Genomic DNA, 27,298 nt, shown 5'->3' with positions numbered 1-27,298 from the left:
TATAAATTTATGCTGGTATATTGTACATTTTTGAATTTAAAACATGTTTTATCTAAGTATTTACAACTGAATATTTATACAAATTAATGTACCTATGTGTGATTACGTGCAATCACACTATTTATATATAAATATATGTATAATATATATATATATATATATATATATATATATATATATAATATACATTGTATATATATATGCCGGCTACTTTACTGAATACAATTTACATGAAGTTTATAAGTTTATATGTTAATATGTTGTATCTATTATATTTTTTATTAAAAGTATCTATATATTATATAGTAGTACTAAAGTTTTGGTAGTACTAAATGTTTTAAAATAGAACGTAGTACGTGGTAAAACTTTAAACTCGGCTACATACAAGAAAACACTTTTAAAAAAAAAACTGTACTTATGGTATCATGTGAGAATAAACTGGCGTACTTTTCAGTTTTTATAGGAAGTTAAAATAAAAGATGGCTTTGTTTGTATAGTTACAAGAAATACTAACGTTATTGATTATTCACATATTATATATATATATATATATATATATATATATATATATATATATATATATTAGTTGCGGCTTGTCCTGCATTTTTAATTAATAGTCCGCTATCTTCATTAATCCAATAACTTGTATGTCCATATTTATCAATAGAGATTTCTTTGATATCTGTACAATGTAGCTCCGGGATGTATATTTGAATTCATTACCATCATAAGGCTAGTGGTGGTTCAGTGACAAAATACATTACGACAGTGATAGAAATATCTGAAATAACGACGCACTAAAACCTCGGCGTCATAAATTCAAATAGCGGCTGCTGCTGTTTTAAAAATGATAGCGGCCTCGGCTCTGCACCGTTACACGGATAGTGCATTACTGTAAATCTGGACAGGGGAGGAGAACTCGAATGGAGCACAACATGAAACGAGATACACCATGTTACTGCGTGTCTTTTGTCGTTATGGATGCGACAAGGTTGTAAAAGTCTTGAATGTACTTTTACATTTACAAATGGGTAGTTTTGGGAAATGCAAAAATGTATTTGTGAACAGGTTTGGTAATCGAAACATGGTTGCTAACTCAATTCGTTATAGATAATAATATTATTGGTGACATGTACAAAGGTTAATTAACTTCACTTTTGTCATTTGCTTTTCTGACATTTTGAACCTATTCTGTTTCCATATTTACGGTTATCTATGCATTTGAAGTGGGTGCTCAACTAAAGCTTCTTCCAGGTGTAGTTACTAACTCTCCTACATCCTGTGATACGTTGGCTTTTTTATATGAATATATTGTAAGATATAAAATAGACGACAATTCAATTTTCTAAAATATCTAGTTACTAGAGTTAGTCATACATAGACAGTGCGGAAGAAGTACTATACTGAGGAGGTATCACAAATTCAGGATTGCGCTATATGGAAGACGCGTATCCTGAGTCTAATAGGAGGGTTGACGTTCTTATAGCAGAGTTTAGTTTACGATGAAGACCCATAACTAACATAAATATTATCGCATGACATAAGTAAACAGATTTTGCTGTTCCTAGTGTATTATAATTAAAAATAATCATCCTCCGTCCATCATCAAAACCTAATCATCCCGATCCTATTAACGTTTCCGAAGTGAGCGATCGCGCGCGTCAAATTCTCGTAAAACGTCAGTTTGAAAATGAAATGCAAACACTTCCCGTCGTCCTTGTTTGTTCGTATTTCTGACGAAGGAACCGACGTCCATCGTTTATATAATATAGGATAATAATAGATGCAGAGGTTCGGCAAACAACCTCTATTCTAGAAACAGCCGATTAGAGAGTCCGATAAGAGTCGCCGAGCGCGAAAAGCGTGATTTACGGCAGTTAGCGGGTCCGTCTATCCCTATACACATTTATTTATCGAAGCCTCCGACGTGGAAATGCAAATTGCAGGATTTTCTAGTAGTAAATGGATAGAAAACAATCCTTGAAATTTAATGGAATTGTCCAATTATAAAAACCCTGATTACATATTGCATGCTACTCGTGAATATCGGGCTGAAAAATTTTCAGATATGTGATTAACTTTATATTCATTCACTCTATTATTTCAACTAATTGTCTCATATTGAAAATAACATATATTTTGTAAATTCATTTTTTAAATATGATAAACTAAACAATTTAAACATTATAGTACAGTTATTTTATTTTTCTTCCATTGAACATCTTTAGGAACTTTCAACAAACTTAATAAATTTTTAATATGAAAATAACTTAATAACGTAAATTGTAAAATCAGTATGAACTTTAAGCAGTCAGTCTTTATGCCTCGGCAACTGTTCAAATAATATTTTAGGTATAGGTGGCATTTCCTCAGGCGCCATGCCAAACTATATCCTGGTTAATCCATAGCTGTAATTGAAAATTTATTTATTTTGCTATTGTCAAGTGATTTTTCCTTAAGAATTGTCAAACATATTTATTTTTCTACATGTCCGATAATACATACTATTGTATAAAAAATCAAATGTAATAGTATTTTTAATTTACAGTGGTATGTTAGAGTGTAATACCTGAGGGTAAAAATTCCTTAAAGTGTAAACTGCATTACATAATGTAATACATTTAAATTGATTGAAAAAGCTGCATTGTGTAAAGGAAAGTTACATGGACTTCTCGATCTGTGTATCATAACATTAAGGCAATTTCCAGTCGACCAATTTTTTTAAATGGAAAACGCTATTAAACTATTATATAATAAAAACACAATCTTAAGTCATCAATAACTATAAATTGCGCTTATATAATAAAAATATCTTGTCATAAGAATTGCATCAAAGAACATTATCTAGAGTATTATCCGAAATTTCCTTTATCTCGATCATCTCTTTTGTATAGCTATATGTATTTTATAAATTATTGCAGAATCTCGTAATTTGCGAAACCGTTTGAATGAACGAACAGAAAGGCAATCATCATAATAAAATGCTGCTCGGAATCCGAAAGCATTAGACAGAGCCTATTGTGTTCGAGTAGGAAGAAAAGAGCTCGGGCTCGTTTCTGAAGGAATCTCATAGCCCTCGGAGAAAATGAACGTAGTGTTAAACGATAATAAAAGCCAGCTGAAGATTCTTGTGAATATTTAAAATCGTTATATATTGAACTGCGGATAATGGCCAATTTTGTTCTACAATATCTTATGTCTCAAATTGATGGTAGGAAGTTATAAAGTTGTATAAGAAAACCCTAAAACTCAGAACTATTAAGTTCCATTAGTACTTTTCCGTTTTTCTAAAAAAAGTCCAATGGTTACTTATTGAACTATGTTAAACTGTCTGTAGTTTCTTCTATATTTTGAATGTCGTTAAATGTTAAATGTTAGCGACCTAGTAGAATAAGTCTAGTAGTAGCACAACTGAAGATCCTCGATAGTGGGCTTCAGATGAAGTAACTTAATTTTCATTAAAATGTCCTAACGATATATTAATTTTATTTCCCCACTTTGCCAGTTGGAATTAATTTTTGCTCAGCAACGAGATAATAGTTTTCGCCGAATTTAATTTTCATTTTAATGAATTCGTCCATCACTAAACTTTTCAAAGTGCTTCTGGTACTTGAAGGATTAGTTGTTCACAAAACAGATTAGAAAGAGGATCAACGAGCAAATAGTGCGCTTTACGTAATTGTATATTGGATTAAAATTAATCCTTTTAAGATTATGATAGTAAATAGATTAGTTTTTAATCAAATTAATATTAGACTTGTAGATGAAATTTAATACGATTATTTTTAGTATTACGCAAAATATATTAAAAGTCAAAATAGATTTTCAAAGGTTGCATAAAACTTCTCATTTTTCTTATGGGTTGATTTATAGTGAGAATTGCGTATATGTGATTTAAATAGTACACAATTATATTTAGTTCGTGTTATAGCGTCTTCTAAATAATTCAACTTACGCTATCCATGTAGTAACAGATTATAAAGAGGATCAGCGAGCAAATAGTGCACTTTAGTTAATTGTTTGTTAGACTAAAATAATCCTTTAGATGAGTTTTTAATCAAATTAATGTTACTTTTATATTAAATATGTGATGTATTAAAAAGGTATTCTGGTCTAGAATTTAAAAAAACGATTATGTTTCTTCCATAATTTTAAAGTTCTCCATTGAAACTATTCATTTTCAAGAAAATTTTTCAAAATTTGAATTAGTTTCGAAGCTATAGCCGTTTGACTAAGGCTTTTCTACTCTGAAACTCTAAATGTTTTTTTCTCGTAACTATCTTTGCCGATACCCACGATTTCTCAACTTTTACTATACCGATTCACCTGAAATTTTCACATATTTTGCCTTATAGACTTTTTTTCAGTATAAACTACGCTCATTACAAAATTCTGATTTTTACTATTTTTTTTAAAAAAAACTCGAGAATCCCATATACAGGTATGAATAAAAATGTTGTTTTAGACAGTAGCTATTTTGTGAAAAAACATATTTTAAACTTGTCTATAGTTCATACTATTGCGACAATATTTTAGATTAATATTATATATGATATCATAATCTTCTAGACTTAAAACTTCATGACTATTTTGAATTTAAATTTTGCTTTTAAATTCTCAAAATATTAATTAAGACCTCGTTAAAAATATATATATAGTAAAAATATTGTTTGACTTTTTTAAGACCATTCAAAAATTGTATCAAATTCATACTTCTAGACCAGAATACCCCCTTAGCGGTAAAATCGGTTTTTAAAACTTTTGATTTTTACAATGGCTAAGCATGTAGTTAGGATTTGCTTCTTATATGTGATATAATTAGTATACAATTATTCTAGCGGTATAGCGCATCCTAAATAATTCAAATTACGCTATTTATGTAATCCAATGGAAAATCATGATTAATCACTCTGTCTCGGATCGGATGTCCGGGTTTTAGTTAAAGAGTCTCTGCCTTATATCGTTTTGAACTTTTCCCGAGGCATAAATTGTTGAAGGTGGTTCGTCATTTGATATTCGCGAAGATTAAACGCAGTCAGAGATAAGACTGAGGGTTCTTAACGTACATGTGACGTTGATCTATCGCGGTTCCTTCAAGTATATATTCTGCTGTAGTAATTACTTTGAATCGCAATCGGGGTTGACGTGATATCCATTTCCTGAACAAGTGCGGAACTGGATAGATACTTAGAAAAAAAAACATTACAAAACGATATTATATTTGCATATATTATATATAAAATAATAAATGGGTCAATACTATCCTGGGTTCAGATCCGTGAGCTGAGTTCCAATTAGATTCAGGGAAGAATAATATGAAGGATTTTCCATTGTCATTTCACGCCACAGTGCGTGAAAATTGATTATTTCAATGTGAGTTAATCATTGACATGTTTCAAACAAACTTATAATCAGTAATTAAATTACTTATTGTGCACTGACACGAGCATATATGTTCTAAATGTGTGGCCAAATATTCCATACTTAAAGTTTTTTTTTTTAATTGGATCACTTTTCACATGACTATAATCTTTTAAGAAATTCTTTGAGAGTCTAAGATGATGATGACCCTTAGACCATGAACTTTAACGTCATTGTAAGTTTCATTAAAATCGCGAAAAAAATTATCGTTTTATTACGAAGAAAACGACTCGACCAATCTAAGCCAAAAACAAATCAGCATGGTTCTCAAATGATATCATTCGAATATATTTTGTTTAGTCAAAATCGATTCAGAATTTTTTACGAATCGATTCAGAAAAAAGTGGACGAAAAATTTTGTTTATCATCTAATTTTAAAAACAAACTGAATCGAAAAACTTCTTGAGTTTTCATAGAGTAACTTATAAATGTGTGCGTATACTTATATATAACGTATAATTTTTGAAATTGGTTCAGCCGGTTTTGAAAATACGTGTCAAAAATCGGGTTACATACATACACAATTGTTTTTCACGGCTTCTGTATCGTTGTATTGTACTAATTTCTTATTAGTAACAAAGAACACTGAAATAATTATTACCAGAATGAAATCAAATAAAAATAAATGATATACTTACATTTTTAACATCGTGTTTGAAAAGAACATAACGTAGATCTGATGAGCACTGATAACCTCGAACATTAAGTTGCCTCTGGAATAGAAAAAGACAAAAATCAATCAATACTTTTCAAAAAAATAATTAAATATATAAGATAAATCAAGAATCAAATTTAATAAAATTTGTATTTATTCTAACAAGAATAACAAAAAGTATCTGATCTATCTCTTAGTAAAGTTCAATAATTCAGCATGTGCAGTTGAAATTATTACTGTATGTATTATTTTAAATGTCCTCATCTACCAATAAGTTTCATTTAACATTTTATATCCCATGTGCTCGTTTATTATCTCCTAAGGCGAAACTAATAAACTCCTCCATCGACTTTAATAACTTGCGGTGCGGAATTTCCGAGCTTGTACTTGTGTCGGTTTTTGCCCTACTTGACGTACGAGAAGCGCCTCCACCCGCTACGCTATTCATATGACAAAAAATAACATGCGCGAACAACAGATGTTATGTGCAATATCAATTTGTCAAATCTGACACATGCGATTTGATTTAATTTAAACGATATTATAGGATAGAGGTGTTATAACAAACTGTGATTTATGCATTCATATTATAAATATATAGTGGATAGGTGGAAGGTAACAATAAATTGTTCTCATTAGTCTTGCTTAAAATTTTTGTCAAAATAAGACGATCGAACAATGTTCTTATGCAATCTTGAAAATCGAATCGATTTATATAAATTATTACTATTATTATTTCTATATAAAGTATAAAATGGTATTATTTTTTATGCTGGTCTTCTTTAGAGTATTCCAAATTAGAGGATTATAGAATTATTAAAATTAGAAAATACTATCACAAATTCGATTTAAAAACTATTTTTCATACCGCTGAAATTAGATATTTTCAAATGCATTAAGTAAGTATTCTGCTGTAGAGGCATAAATTTTGTGAGATTTTTGAAATGCCGTAAAAGAAAGGCAAACAATATTTTTACTGCTGTTTTAAAAATTAAAATTGAAATTAGTCGTAAGGTTTTAGTGGTCTTAGTAGTAAGAAGTTGAAGTGGAGAGTCTCCAAAAATTAGCACTTGATCGTATACATGATTATAGCCCTCCAAATAATCTGAAATATATATATATATATATATATATATATATATATATATCAATAAATTTTAAGTTAAAATATAGTTTACAAAACAGCGATTGTCTGAAAAAATTTACAACTTTTTTATACTCTAGAATTTTTAAAATAGTAAATATCAAAATTGGCTATGAGCCTAATTTTTAAACTAAAGAGAAGTCTATAAAGAATTTGTCAAAATTATAAGTACGTACTTCGGCAAGTAGAAGTTGAGAAATCATGGGAATCGTATCAAAAAAGACAGTTTCGGGAAAAGCTCGTTTTGAAGATTTGCGGGGCAAGGCACAGGAGGATTATTCTGCTCGAACCTTTTCAATTTTTTCAAAGCATTTTATCAAAATTGGAATGTTTTCGACACATATTACTGTATAGTTAAATTTTGAAAATATAAAAAAAAATCGATTTTTGAAAATTCCCTAAACCAGCTTTCTAATACAATGTAATAGATGCAAAACTGGCATATTGCTTACAAACCATTTTTATAGTGGTCTATATTTTTAAATATACCTAACGAATTTCAAATACAGGGTTTTAAATTTTGTCTGTTTTAGTGTTATGCATTTCCTGTAGTATTCCGTTTCTTCTGCTAAATGATATATAAATGATCGATATTTATTTCTTAGACTAAAAAAAAAACTCCATGATTAATCTCAGATTAGTTAGCCACGTTTTAGCAAATTTCTCACATGTTTTCAATATTATGTGCATATGATTAAATGTACATTGAAAATTTATGTAGTTATTTATTTTTTGTATCAACATGTAAATCGTGTAGTAATTTGACTTAATAGCCTTTTATAAATTGTATTAGTTATATTTTTATAAAGTTATACTACCTGTTACGAAAGGAATAATAAAAGAATCTTTAAGCCTGCAGTATGTTTTCCGTTAATTTAAATACTTTATATTTGACTCTATAAATAATTTCAACAAAATTCCATACATCATGGTTGTTTACTCACAAGCGTGTGATTAGTGACTAACAAGCTGACGGAATCGTTGGCCGTGTCTAGAACGGCTAGGCCGCCGTCGTCGGCCTGGAAGACGAAATGCGTTTGAGAGACCCACGCGGGCGGCAGTCGCCGCGGCGACAGCTCCCCTTGCAGGTACTCGTCCAGCTTCATTCGGCGACCGGACCAGTACAGCAACTCATCCACGTATCTGGGGGGAAAATGATTAGATAATTATTATGATAAAATGAGTTAATTTTTTAATTGGGGATGCAATTATTTAGATATAATCATTTAAAACTGTAAAAACAAAACAATAGGAAACTCCGTTTTAATGAGCCATCAATCTCTGAACGTCAGTATTCTTTTATAATAAGAATTCATTGTTGATGCCTGTATTTCTTTTAATCTAATTTTAAATTACCATTTATAATCAAATGATAATTCCAATCGGGAGCTTAATTCGATTCCCTCACTTGGCAATTCATGAATTTCAAGGTTGTTTTCATGAATCCGTATAATATATACTTTATTAAGGGGCACAACTAGTGTAACCGCCTAGAAAAAAAGTGATTTTTGTGAATTTATATTAAAAAAAACTACTCTATCAATCATTTCAAAATTTTAGGAATATATTTATACATGTTTTAAGAATACATAGTAAAATTTTTGAAGCAAAAAATTAAATATTTTTTAAGCTATCGTCGATCTACAACGGCGCGACAAAAAAAGGCCCTTTACCGCTGCAGTGATTCCGGCCTTCTACGTGGATAAAATTTTAAAAAAAAATCTCGTTAAACTAGATAATATTGTCTGTAAAATGAACTACGATAAAGAAAAAAAATAAAAAATTGTAAAAATGACGGCGTTTTTTTTAAAAAAAAGTCGAATTTTACCCAAAATTTTGGTCGTTTTTGGACTGCCAAAATTCGATTTTTGATCCGATCAAAAAATCGATAGTTCATATTATGGAGAACTATATATGGAAGATGTAAAAAAAATTGATAGTAATCGGATCATTTGTTTTTGAGTAATTGCTGCAGCAAATTCGGAAAATGCTGTTTCGAGAAAAACGCGTTTAAAGATTAAATGATCGTTATACTATATACTATATTAAATTAAATGATGCACATTTGAACCTTTTAACAATAGTTTTGTAATTATAAACTATTTCCATTTTTGAGAAAGAGGTGTCAGATTGGCCGAATATTTCATTGAACGAATGAACTCTTTACCAGAGTTTTTATATTTTATATATTTTAATCAATTTATCCATATTTCTAGCGTCAAAGCTGACAATACACAAATGGTTATAAAATGTAACTTGCAATATATTTCTTACGTAAATCTTCGATTGCATGGTAATTCTTCAAAATAAGTTGAATATATGATATATTCAAGTTTTTTTTTTATGTAAATCTATTATATTCACAAAATACTTTATAAGCTCCTCAAATCTTTCCTGTTAAGGAACATCACGGCAGCGGCAACTCTCCATTCTACTCATGACCTCGAATGAGTTCGCAATTTTTCATATATCAGAAGATGACTTTCAAAACCAATCTTAGATATGAGAGATTTGCTCTGGGCTTCAGGCCAATATGTATGAGCTTTCTCTTATCCTGTATCAATCCGATATTCATTCGTCATCTGCTCTTTTAGCTAAGGAAATACTTCAATATATCCTTTGTTATTCGATATCAATAACAAATGACTTTCTTATATTTATTAATTTGCTCTAATGAAACTGGAGCGTGAATTGCAGAAGACTTGCTAATATGATTGCCATATTAAAATATACAAAAATTGATAATTGTTTACATTTGTTTTATTCATATATTGTATTCATTTTGATTTATTATTTTATTTTGCTCAATAATTGAAGTTATATCATATTTTAATTTCTTTAGTAATTTATTACAATTGCATTTTCATCAAATAATGTTAAAGTCAAGGTAATGTTATTCATTTTCTTTATAACAATCTTTATTATTGGTTTTATTAATTTATAATATCACTCTCTATTGTGTGATTTAGTTTGTTTTTTATTATTTAATTAGCATACAGAATCACGAGCATTTAATTTTATATACATTTCTAATGATTATGTTTAAGTTTAACATTATTTTTGCGAATTTTGCATTATGGTTAAATTTTTATCCGCAACAACTGCCATAACTTGCTGCTAATGAATTAAATAAGAGTATATAAAAAACATAGTTAGGAATGAATCAACACATTTTTTGTTACAATAATAAAACTAAAACTCGAAAAACACTCAAAATAACACACGGTTAAATTACAAAACATCAAAATTTGTATTTACAATTAAAAAATTGCATATTATAAATTTGTGGAGTGCCAACTGTCAAACAAACCTGTTAATTCACAAAAATAAATTTGTACAAAAACTAAACCTGAAATCCCATACTGGTGGAAATTTGCCTTCCAAATCTTGCCACCCGGGTTGCCGAAAATGTGCTGATCTAAATAAATATTCCACGTAAAATATTCAAGACTTAACAGCTTAAACATAATGCATATATATTATCGCAATAACTTTCCATTACATCCGCATAATTGATTAACAAATGTTGCGGATATAACAAATTTAATAAATAATAATCTTCATATTTTCTTTTATTGTGATGAAAATGTGAAACACTTACCCCAGAAGATAAATGGCCGTGACGATTCCGGCAATGACCAGACCTATAACCAGGAGAGAAAAAATGATGCTCTTCCAGTTGTGTCCGTCTCCACCGTACATTAGGTCCTGGAAGAGAAAGAAAAACGAAACGAATGAGAAATGAATGAAAATGATGAATTGGGGGTTGCTATTATAGACTGCAGGCTGGGGGACTGTTCATTAATTCATTTTTATATAGACTATTATTATAGATAATTACTAAACCTGCTCCCTAATTGGAATAGTTGAATTACTACTAAAAAAATGATCAGGTTATTTGAAATGCCATACATTTAATAACTTTTTTTGTAATATTTTTTTTTGTTAATAATTTATTCTTTCTAATTTTAACAATCAGATTATAACACCATAATCAGAGAATAAAATATAAAAGCAAAAAAAAAATAATAATAAATAAAAATAACAATAAATAATCGTATAGTATAGAAAATTCATTGAGCAGATTGCGGCAGATCGCTGATTCATTTACTTTCTAATCTTCTAATTTTTGGCTTGATCAAATTGTACTTTTGGATTTATATGCGTACTTAATTTAATTTTAAAAGTTTAGTTTCTGTTTGTTATGACTTGTGTATTTCAATTAAGCCTGTTAATATAGCAGGACTATTATAGTCTTGGGCGATTACATTACAACTATACGATTATAGTTCTGCATATCTATACGAGTATAGATTCAATACGCTTGCTTACTGAATCTCTTCAAATTCGAGATATAATACTTTTGTTAGTGAATGATCAAAATATAGTTAATTTCTCACAATAGCAAGTGAATTTGGTTCACTGGGGCCGTTCAAGTATTACGTAAGCATTATAGGGGGGCGGGGGGTTGTTGATTTGCTTATTTTGGGTTGACATGGGGGGCAGGGGAGTTTGGAAGATGATTACGTTATAGGTAATATTTTTATTTTTTACATTATTTGCAAAATGTTTACGTAAGCATGGGGGTAGGGGGTAAGAGCTTTGCTTACTTTTGCTGACAAGGGGGATGCGAGGGTAAATAATTGTAATTAATCTGCTTACGTAATACTTGAACGATTCCATTTTCATTCAACTCCAGTCAATCGTTTTTATCATTAAAAATTCAATCATGTGCTGTACTTAATGCCTCAATTTTGTTATTGTTCGATAATAATAGGATTGTTTGCATAATTTTGCATAAAAACTTAACTTAGCATATTTCTTTCTTAATTTGGGATGAATATATTTTTCACCAACGTGCTGTCTATAAGTTGCGTCATATATAATGCGGAATATGAGATAATGCGGTAAATTTGCTCATTTACTTAAACCAGTGTTCAAGTTTATTTGGTTATAAAAATCTGTATTCATGAATTAAGCTTTTTGATGATATTGTATTAGACGAAATATGTAAAATACGGAAGTTAAAATCGGATATCAAAATATGCAAATCAAACAATTATTTCAGTTTAAAATATTTGTTTTAATATTATTGTGACTTGCTTAACAGATACTTATATGGTTAAGATGCATTCAAATCAAATTATAATTAAATGGATTAACGTTAGTGAGACTTCACAAAATTCAAACAACTCACAGGAAGTTTTCAGATTTTGCAGTACCATTGAAAACTTAAATTAAGACGCACTAATAAATTTGCTGATAAATTAATTATAACACCTAATTAACTTGAATACTGTAATTTACATTTCTAACGTTTAATCACTGTTCTTTTTTTGCACCTTAGTTTCGTTTTAAATAGCGTTTAAATAGTAAAATAAAACTTTAAAGTCGTTTTTTAAATGATAAGGTATTGTAATAATAATTTAGTATTTTTTTAACTGACCGGTTCTTTCGACTTGGGATCTGCGACTTGAAGCGTCTCGTCCGGCGGTAACCGCCACGATCCGCCGCCGCCTCCGCCTCCGCCGCCGCGGTCCGTGTGCACATTGGCGTGCATCACAGACGCACTTCACCACAGACGCGATCCCTGAAATAGACAAAAAGGAAAATTTTTATTTATCTTACATTAAAAATTAACGAAAATTATAAAAATAACTTGTCCCTATATATGTTATACTTAATCGTACCAAAATTGTATTTAATAAAACTCGACGAATCACACTTGTGACCAATAATGAATAGTTACTAGAAATACCAGAATATGAATAAACATATTTAGAATTTATATACACTAATAAGATTATGTTATTATAGTTATATAACAAGAAATATGATCCAATTTGTATTAGGAGTATATAAAAAAAGTTTATAATAAAATATAGAAACTCTACTTCTATTTGAAATTATTATAATTATTACTTTTTGCCAAAAACTAATCAACACATCTCCCCATCAATTCAAATAATTTTTTTTTTTCAATTATTCAAATTTCTGTATTGATCCGTGCTCTCGGAAACGACGACAAACATTTGTATCCGAACAGACATACATACATACATACTACATACACACACACTTACTAAAATTTTTTCTAAGATATTCAAAAATGTTCAAAAAACGTTGAACGATAAAACGTGAAGATGTGCATAAATTTTCATTATCTATTTTTTTGCAATTGCTATAACTTGCTGTTAAAATACCTAAACTTAAAAAAACAATTATAGTCTTTACAAGTGCGAATGTTGTTCTAGTTAACAAATTCTTGATTTGTATCGTATATTATGTTACAGCATATGATATTAATTAAAACTATTCGTAAATATTTCATATATTGTACTACTTATAAATTCCTAATTATTTCCTTTTATTGCTTAAATTATTCAGAAAAGCTAGTAAGCGTAGTACTTGTCTCTAAAATTTGCATTATTTTATAAATCAATACATTTGATCGCGTTTCTATTCAATTCAATGACATCAGTTTGCTATTATCTGACATCTCTTTGAATTCTAGTCTTGATTAAACGTGTTCACAGGCCATTTGATATAATTAATTCCGATTTTAAGAGAAATTGAAATTCAAAGGACGTTTTCCCTGAAGATTTTAATTAAAGATTCTATTTGCGAGTTGGTGATTGATATTTTTATACATGGCGCTGCTTCGAATATTGTTACTCAGTAGTTGAATATAGGTACCTGTTTTAAATCATTTTCTAAAAGATTGTAATATATATATATATATATATATATATATAATATATATATATATAATATATATATATATTATATATATATATATATTATACTAATTATTATTATTAGCAATTTATTTTCAATACAATTACGAAACTTGTTCATTACCATTATCAAGTATTTTTTTATCCTTATCTATTTAAACTGGTTAATTACAAATTTGTAATTCTTAACGGTTTATTCAATTATTATTCAATTTGGCCGAACACACTTTGCCTCTCTGTTGTCTATCGAGATAATCTCTCTGCATTCCGGATATTAATTGCGACTCGTGCACTCCGATGTTAATTAACTTATTATATGATGCGCCCCCCCCCCAAACCCCCAACGAACCTCCAGTTGAAAGATTATCTTTGTCCTATCAGGCAACTATGATATTCTATCTTGACAACGGGTATAGATTAATGGAACGTGCTTTTGAGCTTTAAGCTCAATTGGATAGAGATGGATTGATATATAGTAATATTTTAGAGAAAGGATGCTGAATATCTTTTGTTTTCAACCTCTGAATCGAAATGCATTTATTGAGTATTATCAGAACTTTTACAGACTGTTAACAAATATCTGCTTATTATTTATTAAATTTTAAAATTAAGGATTAATATGTGGAAAAGCTGATGAAAGGATTTTATGTTGGCCTTCAACACAAGCACCTATTTGGTTACTCAATAGGCCATTTTTAATTTTCGTATATTTTTCGATAGTATTGATTATCTTATCTAAATGCCATCACCTTCGCAATGAATGTATTTTCAATACATGTTAAATTCGCACAAAGTTTTCATTAATTTTGAGATTTTGTCATTCTCTCCGCCATCCAAGAAAAATTATCTCAAGCACCACATGTTTTATACATTCTCATTCCATAACGAAAGCTTGCGACATTATCTTGAAAAAATATAAAAGTTTCAAGTGATGGAGCTTACAACGACAAGAAAAAAACTAATAGTCGGGTTTCATAACATATTTTGGACTTCAGTGACTTCATAAAGTTTTTACCCCGGCTTGAAAGTTAAGGTGTACCAAGTACTTAAGTTAGCCTAAAGTTTATTAATGATAATTATACTCACTTTATTCAACTTAACTATATGATGCTATTTTGCTATTATTTGAAGAAGAATTTATATAAATATAACAAACGTAAATACCTAATTTTTTCAATTGAACTTGAACCGTTTTAACTGAATCAAATTGATAGCTGTCCACGTAAGTTTATGTGTATGAATATCATCAATATTTTTATAATAATTAGCAAAACTTGTTTAAATAAAGTTATTTACCAATTTATTTATCTTAAGCATAAAACACTGCCCGTAAAAACACTGATATAAAGATCTATCTATTAACCCTTTCGCTACGACAATGAAACCGCCCAAGAATTTGTTACACAAAATATTTTCAAATATTGCAATCATGATCGATAAGAAATTATTTAAGAATTAAAAGTTACATTTCGGGTAAACTAACAAACACAATAACAGATTGTATTTTTCAATAATTTAATACAGAGTGATAAATTTTGAGACAAAATTTGTCACACTGGATGTCGTCCATAGACGACGCTCGTAGCGAAATGGTTAAAGAAGAAGGTTTCAACAATAATTAATGTTAGACATTATTCGTATAAACGAATCTTCATGTGTTAAATTACAATTTCATGATACTAGCTCCTGTCATCTTCCTTTTTCCGTATGGTTCATTGTGCAACCAATGCGGGTTCCGTATGTCGTGATGTTATTGTTTCTTGCCACTCTCGGGGAGCCCCCGGGATCGATAATACTAACTCTTGGGAGTCTTGGAAGAGCAGGTCGCGTTTGTTGTGTCGTTAGCGTTTGCGGGCCCCCATGGCGCTCCGTCTGGCTACGGAAAGCAATAAACAACGCTTCTGGCACGGAAAGATCATGGGGATGAAAGTCGGCGAAATCGTATATAGGATATGGTGCTCTAAATATCATTTTATTGATAACTGATGTTGTATAAAGATTGTAAAATCAAAACAATTTATTTTATTAATGTAAAATGGACCAAGAACTGATGCATATATGCCAAAACGTAATCAAAGCAATTTCTATCGTAGTCGGTTAGAAGCATTTATATACATTTTTTACAACTGTTAACTTCATTATATTCAATCAAAAATACACAGTGTCGATTTCCATTGACAAAAGAAATACAATAATTTATTGTTAATCGCAGAAAGTGTTTTCTCTCATATATACATTCTCCGCAATCGATGTTATAAATTGTCCAAATATAAAATATCAATAACAAAGGATTTATTTGTTCTTTCAAGGTTTGTGGCATTGTAGTTGTTTTGTAGTTGATTTATTTGTTCTTTCAAATTGAGGTTTGTGGCAGTTTGCTTGTTCTGATTTTTTGTTTAAATTAAATTACGTCCAGCTCTTCTACTATTTCCTAACAAGGCGTTGATGGATTTATGAGATGAATTAAATCTCAGAGGGATTGTGAATTGTCATCAACTGATGTACGATACATCGGTTCTTGATTTCTAATTCTACAGTGATTGATAACATTGTTTTACACTTTACTAGAAACGAAATGATTATATGTATTTAACGCTGGTAATATGACTTGGACAATTACTTTCTTTACAATTATTGAAATTTGTGTAATTGTACATATGGGTATTATTAAGAAATTTTCCTTTCTTTGTAACTTGTTGTTACAGTAAAGTGCAATTTTTCAGTAGTAGCGACTTTAAACATTCAAAAACCATTGAAGAGATATATTGGGAATCGAAGTTAGGTCTTGAAAAACGTCCGAAAAAAGTGATTTCCAACATTTTGGTACCTCCCTGTGAAAATGTTGCAGCGCCTCAATTAATTTAGCAATCTAATTTCATGTAATATGGAACTATCAAGAGTAGTCTAATTATAAATACACAGTAAAATTTGAAATCATGGACCATATCAAAATTTCAATCTTTCATTATCACAATTTTAAAAGTTGCTGATTAACGATTCGTACTGAGTATGTGAATTAGTTACACATATCGCAAAGTGTTTGCAACTTGCTTTTTGTCACTGATACCTAGTATTTTGTTATTTCAAAACGATTATTTGAATTACCTATAATTGCTTTTAATGTACACATTATTATCTAAACTTTATATTCAATTAAAACTACTGTACTTACTGATGATAAAGTCCGCTACAGATTTTTTTGCGCAAAATAATTATTTTTCTACTTTACAATTTCTAACGAGAGAGTAAATTGTATATCAAAGTCTAAATTTCTTCACAAAATAAACAGAAATATTTTAAAGTAGATTTGTTATGATTGATTTCGTTCTCATTATTCAAATAGAAGAAATGCACTTTGTTGTATTTTCTATAAACCGATTTGATTGAAAAGTAATTTCCCGTTTTCGTGGAAAATTTATTGCATAAGGCAAATTGAAGAATAATATCACGATGAAATATTATTATAACAGTGAAATTATTTTATTCAGAATCGATAATTCAATTATATATTGACAAGCAATTTATAAATTGATTTTGTTGGCTGACAATTCTTTTTGCATGGAAAAAGTATAGAATTAGTTTATAACGAAGTATATGGTAATATCAGTTTTTTTTTGTTTTTTTTTGTTTTATTTTACGTAGCAAACTATACACTCAGTACATTCGACTATTTTAACAGGTAGTTTGATTATTAACAGTAATTATTAATAACAGGTAACTTATTTTTTTATACAATATATATATATATATATATATATATATATATATATATATATTTTGTCATTTTATTATATTTTTGTTTACATCCAATTAAAATAAAAATATATTTATTTTTTATCTATCTTGTCAATATATAAAATAAATGTGCTAACGATCTCTGCATATCACGTTCCCGGAACCATAAAAACAAAACCGGACACGGTCAAAGGTTTTTGTATAACTAACTCGAACAGGAGATTTGATACCCTTTTTTATTATGCCGAAGGACTTTTTCATAAAAATATATCATTTTTATAACTAGTGCCATATTTAACAAAACCCGGATTCGAAAGTATACATGGAATAAATAATATAACCAAGGATATATAGATATTTTGGAAATCCTTTAACCCTAAATCAGGTGTTTTATTTTATAGATTCATTTCATTTTTTTTATAGATTCTAGTCTAGCATTGTAATAAATTTAGTAATAATAAAGTGTTGTATATGCATTCGATGGGTCAGTATTTGTGTGGGTTCAGTACATGGCCCATATTTACCTTTTTATTCATTATATATTTTTTCGTATGCGAAAATATTTGATTAATAAATGTTCTACGTGAATTCAGAGCAAAAGAATATGATGAAATGGAAGTTTTTATCGGACAATTAATTGCTAAAATAAATTCTGATATGAAATATCAAATGATTTCACCCCATTGAAAAACTCAATGATTCACATATATATATAGTATATAAATAGTAGTATCGTATTATTAGGACACTCCTATAAAATATATTGCTATGTCTGCAAAAATATTATAAATTGAGAGTAGTTAAATATAAGTTGTCAATATGCTCAGGAATTTTGGTAAAATATCACCAAAAATTGTGACAAATCAATAATCACTTTAATAATCACAATAAACCTTTTATTTTTCAATTCAAGAAATCGTTTATTATAATATTCTAAATTTATACTAGATTGAGATTTAATTTAATTTTTTTCATAAGTCCAACCATTTTTTAGGTAGTTATGCTTTTTTTTATTCTCATTCAAATTATTTATAATTTTGAGTGAATATTAAGTGTGCATCTTTCCTCGCGATTATGTTCATCAACAATTATTTACAAAGTAGTTTGCAATAAATCACTGTTGATTTCTAGATAAATATTTATTATTTGCGGTTTGGCATCATTTTCCTCTTACTCAAAACGAATTACGTTCGTATTCATTAAATAATTTGTATACATTATTGAATACGCATTCTTGTATAAACAAAGCCGAGTTGTGTTTATAATATACTTATAAGATACATCTAGCAAGATCAGTATTATTAGTAACATGATTTTACTCTGACAATTAGTAATAATACAAAAAAAAATGTGATGAATTTATTCTAAAGGAATAATGAATTTTCACAAAAAGTGAAACGCCAAAAGACTTTCACCAATAATTTTTCAAGGACAGTCCCATAGGCTAGAAATTAGAAAATTCTTAGAAATTCTTTATCTACACGAAGTGAACATGATATATAATAATTAATGAAAATAATTTTTAATTATTTTATTTTTTATGTGAAAATTCATTAATTAAAGAAATACAAAAATTTTAAAGAGATTTCTAAATAGTCGTTTAGTAGTAGATAGGTGCTAAAGCGACTAGGCGCCCTAATAGTACATATTGCAGACCTATTTCCTTAGGGGGTAAGATACATACATACATATACATATGTATATATATATATATATATATATATATATATATATACAATAATCATTTCTATCATTGATCTGTCGTCTTTATTGTGCCAAGAACGTCGGCAGTATCGATTTCCAAGTGAATGACACTCCATTTCCTTATGTCATCTCTTCAACATCACACGAATCCTCTCACCGTAAACAACATCATCAAATTCTTTCACCGATCTCATAAAATAGATTTGATTCATACTAAACCTGAAATATTATTATAGTGGTCTATTTTACTCGGCTTTATAGCAATAATATTGTATTTTATTATCGCAATTTGCAATTGGAAACTAATATATAATGCCAGTGAAAGTTACTACTATATCCTTGTTCAGGTCTTAGCAAAGTCTTATGTTAATTTGTAATTGGTACTACCCTAGGGCAGGTCAGTGAGTTGAGTTGAACTCTAACTCGATTTAGGGAAGAATAGTGTGAGAGATTTTTCATTGCCATTTTATACCACAGTGCCCGAAATGGGCTTATTTTTAATTGGAAGCATATTTTCAAGTAAAAATGAACATTGCTGCTGCCCGATGCAGCTTTCCGAGCGGGAGCTTGGAATAGCAATTCCGCCTACACTAGGCCGTCCTTTAGCCCGTTCCGACATGGAACACCCTATGTTAATTTATATAGCTGCTTATTAGAAATATTTTTTTAATATATTCATTTTAATACTTTTTTTAAGATTTTAGACAAATGATCAAAATACCTTAACTAAGTTTTAAAGTAACCTTTCCCTGGATCTTATTCATAAAACTCATCTTTTCTTAATTAAAATTTACCAATTTCTATTAATCACGCTCAATCTTGATTAAATTACCCATAAAGATTTTCCATTGTGTCGTTAGCCAAAAGTTTTTCGGACTCTTAATTAAGTTTTCTAAAATAATTTTTCACAAAAGACATTGAGTAAGTTCTAATCCGTTTTCTTATTGACAAACCATTTGCGCTTGACCCAATTACATTGAATAATATTCGAGATGACATTCGGAACTCTGCCAAGGAAAAATATCACAGCTGATTACATAGAAATAAAATACATTCAATTTTAAAATGGAAATGTAATGAAACTATTTGATGAAATTTGGAGTGTTATGGATGCTCGAAAATTATACAAAGTTTCTGCCGAACCATAAATATTGTTCAGTTCAATTTCTTATCATTGAAATTGATGAGTTTAAAAAAAGAGAAAATACAGATTGATAGAAGATCAAATGGATATAAAGTTGGGTAGATAAAGGATTGGTGCTCTTGGAAAATAATTTGTTCAGAAAAACTAGTAACACATAAAATGACTGAATTCATACATTGGATTACTTATGGATGTACCTCAAAACTAATCCAATCAAGTATTTTGACTATACTCTTTGTGCAAATACATAGAAGAGCATGGCATTATTCCTGTAGATCATTATTTTTCACTAGCACTCCAGAACACTTTTCTGACAAATATGTTTATAATTATAGCAAATAACTTTGATTGTATTATAATAATTTCATAATGTAGTTGAAGCACTTAGATTTTGTTTGTCAAAATTAAATAATTATTTTTAACAAAACACACAAAAAATCATGTAAATAGTTTAAGTGTGAAATAATTTTACTACACAGTTACATGATAAATTATACTTAAAATTTCTTCACTACTACACTTGGTTTAGCTTTTCTGGAAAATTTCAAGTATCACGAACTCTATAAAATAAATTGATGGATTTTTTATTAATTAAATTACAATTTGTCTGTTATATATATTATTAATCATATTACCAGCTTATTTTAGTTAGCACTTATTGGTCTGATGTTTACGATCACTAGTATTTCACTTCACGTTGTTTCACCGTAATATAATTTAATTATTCTCTTAAAGCTTGTATAGAATTAAACCACTTTTCAAAGGAAAATTGTCTCCTTTGTCTCTGTAAACAGTTTTCCCAAACACTATCAGTTTACGATACATCTGGCAGCAAGCACATGGTGTCGAATGCTTCAGTGCTCCACCGTATGCTTTTGAGAACTGAATATCGGTAATGGTATCGATATTTGGTATTGGTATATCGGTATTGGAAGTCTTTAAACCATGCCTGTCTGCAGGATCTCAAGTTGATTGCAGACTGCACATCCGCACTTCTCTTCGAACCAAGAGATATGCTGTCAATTTTCACGAACGAGCTTTGCTACAATTGCAAAGATAGCAGATAGTCTGACAGGAATAGAAAGAGAGCTGGTCGAATTATTCATTTGAGAACATTCTGCTATGTTAGTTGATCTAAATAAACTTTAGAAATCAATCATTTTTTATTTCTATACAATAATAATAATTGAGGAAACAGATTAGTCTATTGCAATGAAGCAAATGCTGATGGTAAAAGAGAGCCTTGTTGTGAATTGATTTAGCAATGTTTTGGATATACTAGACAAATTTAAATTATCACTTCAGAATTAGGAATCTTATTAGTGAAAGTTTATATAAAGAAGCTTTAGAAATGAATCATTTTTTAATTTCTATACAATAATGAGGAAACAGATTAGCCTATTACTATGAAACAAATGCAGATGGTTTAGCACTGTTATGGATATACTAGACAAATTTAAACTAATACGTCAGAGATTTAAAATCATATTTCTCAATAATTGTCTCAGTAAATTACAAATTATTATGGCATTGATAGATTTGAATTTTAAAATGTAGTAATTAGTAGTAACATACGTCCAAAGGTAACATAAATTATGTTGTCATAGGCATATAATATATAATATCACCTAAAAGGTTTCTGTGTTAATTATTTAAAATGGTAAAATTTGCTGTTGTTTATTATCTTCATTAATTATTATTAATAAGTATTAAAAAATTGTTGTTAAATTATTATTATTTTTCAATATTATCTTTGAACAGCAATAGGAACTTAAGGTGGTCAGATTTTAATAGATTGCTCCTAAATCTTGTGCTGAATTTTGTATTACTATTTTGGCAATAGCGATAGATGTTTATTGTTACAGCAATGTCGGATAAGGGCTATTACCACTAGGGAGCTTATTGTTATCATTAGATATATTTTCAAATGAAAACCGATGTCATCACTACTTCTTGACATCGAGCTGCTCGAAGCGAGTATCATATAATACAATTATTTACACCTTTGAGCTCATATAAATCATTTAAAATTAATTGTGGAACGGATTTAATATATGTTGGTGAAATGAATATTCTATTAACAAAACAAGATATGAGGAAATCCTCAAAAGCAGCTCCAATTTTGAGAAAATTTGTTTTTGTATTATATTATTTTTGTATTTTAATTACTTAATTGAGAATTGATTTGTGATAAATAATGATAACTCACTAATATATAATTTGCATTTTTTTTATGCATATTACATTCAAAACTACCCTAAACGTATTCGATAAGCAATCGATTTGGCTTTGCAATTTTAAAAAGTCATCCAATAAGCAATTGATTTTATATGTGAATAAACCAAAATTTTATACCAGATTGATCTTGATACCAGAGAATATGCTAAAGATTTAGATTTCTGTTTAGCTTAGAATATTATTACTTGCTCCCATATTGAAATAGTTTGACAAAATACAAACCGCTGCGTGCAAAACATACGATGATACGTCTAATGGAGCGCCCGTGAGTCTGATGTTTGTATCAATGCCAGCAGTTTATATTTGTCACTCAATATCGTTTTCCCAGCCAATAGGCAAATCTATCACCTCATTAATACGTTAATAATACAGTAAGCATATGAAAATAATAAAGAACATGTTTATTAAAATGAACCAATATACCAAGAAATAAAAACGTATCAATTTCCGTTTTTCTCAATATTTCCGTGCAAGAAATTTTAATCCTATTCAGCGGATTCTTTCATAAAAAACGGAATCTCGATTAAGTCAATATTCAATGTTTCCCTTAAGAAAATTCATTATTATTCTTGTGAAAGCTCTGCGGATTTTTTGTTTGATGAGCGCGCTCTGGCAACTTTTTTCAGCTGGAAACCTTTGCGGATAGTCTGGCGGTCGACGTGCGTTTATTTACATAACCTTTTCGTGGATTGAGATTAATTTTTTATGGGACCATTTTATATTTATTACTAGCTGAGATTTGGTTCGGAAATCTTTAATAATAAATATACAATTCCTGTTTGGAACAAAAAGTGATTTTTCTGGTTAGGTGTTATAACCGTTACCTATTTAAAATTTTGCATGCATTATTTTAAAGATACTGAAAGAATCGGAAAAATCTTGAATTGCTGTATTTATATAACCATTATTAGATTTACTTGAAATTTACCCCAAAACTAAACTTGATTTTATTACTGTGTCTAGCACAGTGGTATGTTATGTCGTCCTGTGCGAGTGATGAATAAAACATCTTAATACGTTTATCCTAACTTTATATCTAACTTTATATCAAGAGCGAGTTAGAAAACAACAATACGACATCCCAGGAGTTTGTTGTGTGTAATTTTGTTAAGTAGTTTGAAGCAATGCGAGATCCTGAGTTGATACCGCACACATGCCGGAATTACATTATTATGGCAGTGAAAATTATGACCTATATTACATAGACTTTTGCGAATTATTCTGCTCAAACAATTTTCACAAGTTTTAGGCGACACGAATGTCACTTCCTGGTAAATAAAGCGTTTTAAATGGCACAAGTGGAAAGCTAAATTTATGGTGCTTTATATTGTACTCTGACCTCTATGCCTTACAATTAGATAAATTATATATGAAAATATATATTATTTAAGTATTTCCATTAAATACTTAAAAATGAATAGATAAATAGTTAATGTTTTTGTTGGCTTTATATCATTTGTGAGTAAACTATTATCGAGTAAAAATTATTAGAGAATATTAATTAAACATTTATAGACTTCTCAAATAGTAAATGTTTTTGTTGGCTTTATATCATTTGTGAGTAAACTATTATCGAGAAAAAATTATTAGAAAGTATTAATTAAACATTCATAGACGTCTCAAAAATTGTGAATAACTAATTTTATTTTCGAAATACGTAATCATTTCATAAGATTTGATGAGAAAATAAAATTTAAGGAATATGTTTATGAGTTAATAAAATAATTTTAAATTATTTTATATATCATTCTTTTCTCTTCCCTGCCATGTTATGTAAAAAGTCAACAATTTAATATCATTTTAATAATTTATCTGAATATTATGCTTTTCTGAAATTTATTAAAATTAATTTTTATTGTTAGCTCACTCATTTATATTTTGCACTAAATTAATATTTTAATCTTTGATAGAAATATTGAATCAGTTTTATTTTTAATAAAACTGAAGATAAATCAATATATGCAATAAATATATCTATAGTATTTGTATATTTTATAGGCCGTTGCGCGCATTTGGCACCCGTTCAAAAAACTTTCCTTTTGTAGCTAATAAAATCATTTATATTCTTCTCAAAGATTCTCAAATTGCATATTTACTGACATTATAATATAAATTATTTATAGCAAATTGCCTAATTTGAAAATATACATCCCAAAGCATTTTTATTTCAAACAAAACTTCAGTTGCAAGTTTAGCTTATTATATGTATATTTGCTTTTTTATATCTGTTTATTATCTGTATATTTGTTTAGTTTCATTTATTCATTTCAAAATAAATGTTTTTTTTAAAATTACCATAACAAAATAAAGTTTCCCGTGCTTTCTTGAAGACTATGAACAAAATATAGAGAACAAAACTAATTGGTTTTACTGCGGCAGCACAATGCCAACTTTCAAGTTAAAAGAATTGCTGCGACGTGTGTTGGATCATATTTCATTTCAGTGGCGGCAAATGTTTTGTACTGCTTCTTTCTCCAAGATTTTTTTACTTCATTCTATTTTCTTAAAAAACTTGTTAAACATATAACAAAGTCAAAATATGCAAAAAGTTGGTCAGCAATAATCCGTAAAATAGATTGATTGGATAAATATACGAGTATTTACACCAAAAAGTGCTATATACTGCAGTTTATTACAGTATAATACTATACTATATCTATTGCTGACTTTTATGATTGGGGACAAAAAAAGTTCGTATGATTTATTCGCACAGTAGATATCGCATAGTCCTATGAAATAAATCTTATGGGTTCGTACAGATACCAAATGATAAAAATATTTCCATGGGACCTTTTTTCATACATATTTAATCTACAGCAAATTATGTTGTTGTCTGTTACTACATTGCATTTTTTTTGAAAAATTTATATAATCTCAACATTTGAAAATAACTGAATTGCTAAATTTTTTATGAAAATATTATTGTATCTGAAACATTTTTCTAATATTACTTTATTTCTTCCGATTGATTTTTCCAAATTTCCAAAAACAATATGTAAGAGTATTTGGTACATTTAGGCTAGCTATAAACACGAATAAATAACTATTTAAAATTAATTTTTTAATTTTTACTTAGTTTATTATTTTAATTTTTAGTCTAGAAAACTATTCGAAAAATACGGAAATTAAAATATGAACATAGCATAGTAATTGCTTGCCTACAATATTTGCAAAATTTTGAGAATAGTAATTGTTTTTTAGAATCTGTCTGAACAATTAATTTTCTAAATGTTTTAAATAAGGCTATTATAATATTACTGCTTAATCAAAGATACGTCGAATTGAATTAAACAATTTTTGTACTGAGACATTTTTTTTCATAACTATTTAATCAATCCGGCAACATATGTCACGTTACATATTTATATAAAGATATGCTTCATAAGGTATGTTTTGCATTTCTTAAAAATAGTTGTTAAATCAAGCTCTAGAGTACTACCTAATTTTAAGGTTCCAATTATGGGGTCCTCGACAAGAGTTTCATCTAAGATTTAGGGTTTTAAGTATGGGCTTTAGTCGACTCCGTATGATCATTCGGATACCCCAGGGTCTAAGGTCTTGCTCGTAGACCCAAGCAATAGATCTTGTAACCCTCTACGCCTGCCAAAATCCCATCGATGCGCCATTGAGCGATGTCTACGCACGATGCTACGGTGCCGTAGTAGCCGCCGTAGCAGTCGCGCAACCCGGGACCACCCTGGGAAAGGCGCTATTCAAAATCGATGAAACAAAAAGACGAAACATGACGCGCATGGGAATTATTATTTTTACAATTTACTCTTTCGCATTTGTCATTTTGATCTCAATTATTCTGCGTTTATTCTTATGTTCTTAGGGTTCAGTTCCATAGTGTTCTGGTGTTATTTTCAAATGTCAGTCAGTTTGCAATTTTAAATTTGGGCATGATTCTAACGTATATCAGTTTCAAATAACATTGAAGTAACATATCTATACATGTTTATTAAATTTACTGTAATGGCCAAAAAATCGGATAAACTGAAATCCGACATAATTAAAAATCGTAATTATCACACAAAAACAGTCTTTTCAGTAGGTACTGCATTTTTATTCTTTAATTTAAACTTTTGGTATTAATTAGAATGTTTAAATCGAATGTCAATCCAGTGATTGGACATCTTATGATGGTATACATTCAAACATGCATTTTAGTAATTTATTATATATATATATATATATATATATGTGTGTGTGTGTGTGTGTGTGTATAATATAATATAACTGCAAGGAACATTTTTATAAACTTTTTCTACTTTTTCAAATTTCTACTGTTCGAGAATAATGTTGTAGTTTTTGTTGCGCAATATTTTTCCAAGTACGAAAAGATATATCTTAACTTGGTATTCTTATTTCAATATCCGTATTATAGAAGTGAACTGCTTTTGTGCAAGACGGTTGCCCAGTCGGAGAATTCGGGATGGATTTATATATTTATTATATTACTGCATTTTATTTCTAGACATAATTCGAAATATTTCAAATTTAGAAAACATGATAACGTT

At 28.9% G+C, this 27,298-nt stretch overlaps 1 protein-coding gene across 1 annotated transcript in view; it reads right to left on the bottom strand.

The window, feature by feature from the left end:
- The window catches only part of LOC113373537 (inactive dipeptidyl peptidase 10), a 91,288-nt gene that overhangs the window by 17,004 nt on the left and 46,986 nt on the right, over positions 1-27,298 (bottom strand). Inside the window, exons 2-5 of the mRNA XM_026613829.1 lie at positions 12,667-12,810; positions 10,822-10,928; positions 8,165-8,363; positions 6,060-6,134 (exon numbers count right to left, since the gene is read on the bottom strand). Coding sequence (XP_026469614.1) covers positions 6,060-6,134; positions 8,165-8,363; positions 10,822-10,928; positions 12,667-12,780 — 495 coding nt within the window. The 5' untranslated portion in view covers positions 12,781-12,810. The remainder of the gene's footprint in view (positions 1-6,059; positions 6,135-8,164; positions 8,364-10,821; positions 10,929-12,666; positions 12,811-27,298) is intronic.

Source organism: Ctenocephalides felis, unplaced genomic scaffold (genome assembly GCF_003426905.1).
Source record: "Ctenocephalides felis isolate EL2017-DRISC unplaced genomic scaffold, ASM342690v1 CF-g0.4_SCAFFOLD_01604, whole genome shotgun sequence".
Classification (NCBI taxonomy): Eukaryota; Metazoa; Arthropoda; class Insecta; order Siphonaptera; family Pulicidae; genus Ctenocephalides; species Ctenocephalides felis.
Note: the sequence above shows the minus strand (reverse complement) of the source record. Positions and strands in the feature narration are given on the sequence as shown.